Raw genomic sequence first — 5065 nt, forward strand, 5'->3', positions numbered from 1 at the left:
GCCACAGCCCAACAAGTGGACAGGAGGTGGGAAACACTCACAAAGCTCCCAAATGGCAGCAGGTGGCACACAGGTCGACACAAGCTGGAGGAGTCAGAGCCCAACAAGTGGTCAGGAGGTGGGAAACACTCACAAAGCTCCCAAATGGCAGCAGGTGGCACACAGGACATGTTGCCACGCCCCACAACGTGCAGCCAGACCAGGAACTGCTCACAGGCACAAGTCCCAGCTGTGCAGGGAGAAACAGGGTCAGGGGCTGGGACCTGGGCAGGGGAAAGGGGGAGGTCCAGTGCCACCAGCAGGTACAGCCCACAGCCATGGCAGTGAACACGGAATATGAGTGACAGCTGTGACAGTCACCCTCCTTCAGACAGGTCAGCCCTGTTCACATGTGAGAAACAGTAACAGAGCCAAAGGGATGGCCCTGGCACCATGGGACTGCTCCAGGACCATGGCACCATGGGCACTGTCCCAGGGAAAGGCCCCAAAGTGCCCAGGTGCTGTCAGGCAGTGCTGGGTCTGGTTCAGCTCACAGGGTGCTCAACTGCACCGACCCCCTGCGCTGAGCTGAGCCCCCTGTGGGCACATCCATGCCACTCAAAGGAGGGCTCAGACTGTTTAATGCATCAAAAGAGAAGAACAAAGCTCGACCCAAGGGTAGATTTACGTTTCAGAAAGGGAAACGTGTGCCCCAGGGCAGGGTGAGCTCTCGCATGTCTGCAGGCTTCTGCCACCAGCACGACCTGCAGGTATCCAGCTGGGTTGTGTGAAAGGAAAAACGGATCAAATTCGGCCAAAAAGGGGCAAGTCCCATCCGTCTGAACCAGGTTGCGTAGCAACAGTGTCACTTGGCACGGGACACAAACCTCCACACCTCCCAGTACAAACCAGTTGCTCAGGGACCAGGAGCATTCCCAAAGTGCCCCAAAGCTGCAGCTCCAGCAGCGAGAGGTGATGCCAAAACACGGGGAAGAGAAAAACAAAAACCCTAACAAAGGTTCAAGAGAGCTTCAACCAGCAAATCCCACAGCGTGGGGCTGAAGACGAGCCGACCCCAGACCCCGGCAGAGCGTCACCACCAGCGGCGACAACGCCAGCGCAGGGCTCGGACACCCCGTGTGACACCGGGAAAGTCACCGCGGAGATCCCGCAGCGCGGGAAGCGCCCACGGAGCCCTCCGGACACTCCAGAGCCTCCCAGCGCCCTGATGCCAGGGGCACCGGGCAGCACCAGCGCGGGCACTGCCGGCTTGGACAGCCCCAAAGTCGCTCCCCTGTGTGCCAGCCGAGGGCACAGCAGCCCCCGAGCAGCTCCCGCTCCGGGCTGCCCGGCTCACACCCCTCACACCCTGCAGCGTCCCCCCCTGGCAGACCCCCGGCCCCTCCCGCAGCGCTGCAGGACAGGAACCGCCGGCGAACCCCCTTTGTCCCGCGGCACCCCACGAGCGCATCCAACCCCTCCGGCTGCCCGCAGCCCCGCAGCTTGACCGCCTGTTCGCCCCCGCCTCACGCCCAGCCCCTCACGGCCGCCCCCGGGCCGCGCTCACCTGAGCAGGCTGGACAGCGGGTGCCCCACACCGACGCTCCCGCCGCTGCCGCCGCCGCCTCCCCCCGCGGAGCCGCCGCCGCTGCCGCCGCCGCCACCGGAGCCGCCGAAGCCGGAGCTGAGGCGCTTCCCCGAGAGCAGCTTCTCCACGGCCGGGAGGTTCCCGGTGCGAGCGGCCTCCAGCAGCTCCTGCTCCTTCCCCATGGCCGGCGCGGCCCGGCCGCCCGCGCGACTTCCGGGGCGGGGCCGCGGCGGGGCCCGGGGGCGGGGCCTGCGAGGGCGGGGTCCGGTGGGCGGTGCATGGGCGGGGCCTGGGTGTGCGCAGTGCAAAGGGCGGGGTTTGCGTAGGCCCCGCCCCCGAGCGCTGCCCGCGGTCCCTCGGCCGCGCTGGTTTTGGGCGGGTCTGCGGAGGTTTTCCCTGCGGGGACCGGGCAGCGGGGCCGCTCTAACGCCGAGTCCCGGCAGGGTCCGCGTGTGGGGAGGGCGGCTCAGAGCGGGGCCGGCCGGACGGAGAGCGCAGGGCCAGGGGGTGAGGCCCGCGCAGGCCCCCCTGCGCAGCGCCGCTGCCATGGCGACACGCTCGGCCTCGCGCATCCCTTCACGGCTCCCGTAGCGGTGCGTCATCAGGAGGCGCCGTGGCGCGCCGTTGGCATGGCAACATTCTCCGCCTCCATCGCGGCGCCATGGGGCGCGTCATTAAGCCGCGCTGCCGAGTCGCCGACCGGAGCCGCCGAAGCCGGAGCTGAGGCGCTTCCCCGAGAGCAGCTTCTCCACGGCCGGGAGGTTCCCGGTGCGAGCGGCCTCCAGCAGCTCCTGCTCCTTCCCCATGGCCGGCGCGGCCCGGCCGCCCGCGCGACTTCCGGGGCGGGGCCGCGGCGGGGCCCGGGGGCGGGGCCTGCGAGGGCGGGGTCCGGTGGGCGGTGCATGGGCGGGGCCTGGGTGTGCGCAGTGCAAAGGGCGGGGTTTGCGTAGGCCCCGCCCCCGAGCGCTGCCCGCGGTCCCTCGGCCGCGCTGGTTTTGGGCGGGTCTGCGGAGGTTTTCCCTGCGGGGACCGGGCAGCGGGGCCGCTCTAACGCCGAGTCCCGGCAGGGTCCGCGTGTGGGGAGGGCGGCTCAGAGCGGGGCCGGCCGGACGGAGAGCGCAGGGCCCGGGGGTGAGGCCCGCGCAGGCCCCCCTGCGCAGCGCCGCTGCCATGGCGACACGCTCGGCCTCGCGCATCCCTTCACGGCTCCCGTAGCGGTGCGTCATCAGGAGGCGCCGTGGCGCGCCGTTGGCATGGCAACATTCTCCGCCTCCATCGCGGCGCCATGGGGCGCGTCATTAAGCCGCGCTGCCGAGTCGCCGTTGCCTTGGCAACAGGCACCGCCCCCCGGCGCGGCCCTGACAATTTTGTCATCAGGACGCGCCGTCGCATCCCCGTTGCCATGACTACCGCCCGAGCGTCGCCGGTAATACGCGTCATCACGATGCACCACGCTTGCCCGTTCCCGTGGCGATAGGCTCCGCCCCCCGCGGCGCCCGTCGCGTTTCGTCATCAGGAGGCGCCGCGGGCGCGGCCATGGCGGACCCGGCTCGGGACGCGCTCGGTGCCGCCGCGCCGGAGCCGCCGCCCGCCGGCTGCTCCCCGCCCGCCGCCGGCGATGCAGCGGCTGTGGGGGAAGCGGCAGCCGCGGAGGGAGCGGGAGAAGGCGAGGTGGGGGAGGCTGGCGGTGGCAGCGAGCTGAAGGCGGAGGTGGCGGACGGGGAGGTGAGGCGGGAGCGGCAGCGGGGCCGGGCCGGGCCGCGGGGCCGCAGAGCGAGCGCTGCCCTCTCGCCCAGGTGAGGAGCGCGGACGGGGAGGCGGCGGACTCGGAGGACCCGGCGCTGCAGGCGGGCGCGGCCAGGAAGGTGAAGCTGGAGCTGAAGGAGCGGAAGGAGAAGAAGCAGAAAGTGGACGAGGACGAGATCCAGAAGATGCAGTGAGTGCCCGGGAGTCGCGGCCCCGGTGCCGCAGCCCCCTCCAGATTCCCGTTCCAGCCCAGCGCTCCCCGCTCCTGCCGGGCCCGGGGGAGCGGCTGGGAACGAGCGCTGTGCCCGCAGGATCCTGGTCTCCTCCTTCTCCGAGGAGCAGCTGAACCGCTACGAGATGTATCGCCGCTCCGCCTTCCCCAAGGCCGCCATCAAACGGGTACGAGCGGCGCGGGAGCCCGGGCGGGGCCGTGCCACCCCCACGGCCCGGGACAGCCCAGCCCCAGGCGCTGCAGCTCCCCCGAGGGGCTGGCAGGTCGCTGGGGTGGGGCTCTGAGTGTCCCCGCCTGTCCCCGTGCCTGTCGCAGCTGATCCAGTCCATCACCGGCACCTCGGTGTCCCAGAACGTCGTCATCGCCATGTCGGGCATCTCAAAGGTGTTTGTTGGGGAGGTGGTGGAGGAAGGTGAGTGACAAGGGAGGAACCCGGGTGAGTTCCCTGCCTGGAGCAGGTTTTCCGTGGTTCTCCCTTTCAGCTTTTTCCTGGTGAAGGTGCCACAGCCCCTCTGAGCCCCCCAGTGCTGCTGCCTCTCCTCAGGCAGAGAGGCTGGGCTGGCCTGAGCCCAGAGCAGCTGCAGGGTGAGGATCTCAGTGCTGCAGGGACAGAGGGGCTCCTGGAGCCTCTAAACCTGCCCCAGTCTCCCTTTATGGGATCAGCTGCTGGGGGATCTCAGCCCAGGCAGCCCCCAGGGCTGCAGAGCAGAGGCTCTGAGCTCATCCAGCCCCTGGCTCCAGCATCTCCACCCTGCCTGGGTGCTTCAGAAGCTTTTTGTCCTGGCAGGGAGGAGGAGCAGGTCCATTCCTGCCTCTGAGCTGCAAACCCCAAACACAAACATTCCCTGTTCCTTTCAAACTGCACTGAAGCAGCAGCAGGGGATGGGCAGAGCTCAGCTGGCCCCTGCCATGACCTCTGTCTGTCTGTCTGTCCAGCCCTGGATGTGTGTGAGAAGTGGGGGGAGCTGCCCCCCCTGCAGCCCAAGCACATGAGGGAGGCCGTCAGGAGGCTCAAGGCCCGTGGGCAAATCCCCAACTCCAAGTACAAAAAGATCATCTTCCACTGAGAGAGGCTGAGGTGAGCTTCCTGTGGGAGCTTCCCACGTGCACTCTTCCCCAAGGCCCCTCTGGGGGGGCCTGGGGGGCCTCAAGGATGTTCCTGCTGGGCAGAGCCTGGATGCACCCTCAGCCTGCACTCTGGGGTCTCAGCACAGCAGGGAGAGGAACATCAGGGGCTGCAGAGCATTTCCTGCTGGCCCAGATGTGCTGTCTGTGCCCAGATGTGCTGTCTGTGCCCAGATGTGGCTTTTTTTGTACATTAAACTTATTCTTGTGTTCATAACCTGACTGGGATCTGCTCCTTGTGTGACCCAAGGTGCTCCCAGAGCTGCTCCCAGCCTGGGCCTGGCACATCTCAAGCCAGGGCTCAGGTGTGCTTCCAAATCCAGGAGCTGCCCAAAAACCAGCAGCGCTGGGATGGAGGGGGAAGGAGAAGCAGGAAAAGAGGCCCGAGCCTGGAA

At 68.3% G+C, this 5065-nt stretch overlaps 2 protein-coding genes across 10 annotated transcripts in view; one reads left to right on the forward strand and one right to left on the reverse strand.

The window, feature by feature from the left end:
* ANKS1A (ankyrin repeat and sterile alpha motif domain containing 1A) overlaps positions 1–1757 on the reverse strand; it is a 74224-nt gene extending 72467 nt beyond the window's left edge. For all 8 annotated transcript variants that reach the window (XR_005954303.1, XM_041427030.1, XM_041427034.1 and 5 more), the window contains exon 1: positions 1547–1757. Coding sequence is in view for 7 of the 8 variants with exons in the window: in XM_041427030.1 (XP_041282964.1) it covers positions 1547–1749 (203 nt within the window). In the remaining variant the exon portion in view is untranslated. The remainder of the gene's footprint in view (positions 1–1546) is intronic.
* Positions 1758–3082: 1325 nt separating this feature from the next.
* TAF11 (TATA-box binding protein associated factor 11) lies at positions 3083–4884 on the forward strand. 2 transcript variants are annotated; one of them, XM_041427047.1, is made up of 5 exons: positions 3083–3292; positions 3364–3503; positions 3625–3712; positions 3861–3957; positions 4482–4884. In XM_041427047.1, the coding sequence occupies exons 1-5, from the start codon at positions 3104–3106 to the stop codon at positions 4610–4612; spliced, it is 645 nt and encodes a 214-aa protein (XP_041282981.1). In that variant the 5' UTR covers positions 3083–3103; the 3' UTR covers positions 4613–4884. The 2 variants fall into 2 exon arrangements, with proteins under 2 accessions (XP_041282981.1, XP_041282982.1); XM_041427048.1 differs by having other exon boundaries at positions 3087–3238.
* The last annotated feature ends 181 nt before the right edge of the window (positions 4885–5065 follow it).

This window comes from Onychostruthus taczanowskii, unplaced genomic scaffold (assembly GCF_017590055.1).
Source record: "Onychostruthus taczanowskii isolate IOZ18803 unplaced genomic scaffold, ASM1759005v1 scaffold97, whole genome shotgun sequence".
Classification (NCBI taxonomy): Eukaryota; Metazoa; Chordata; class Aves; order Passeriformes; family Passeridae; genus Onychostruthus; species Onychostruthus taczanowskii.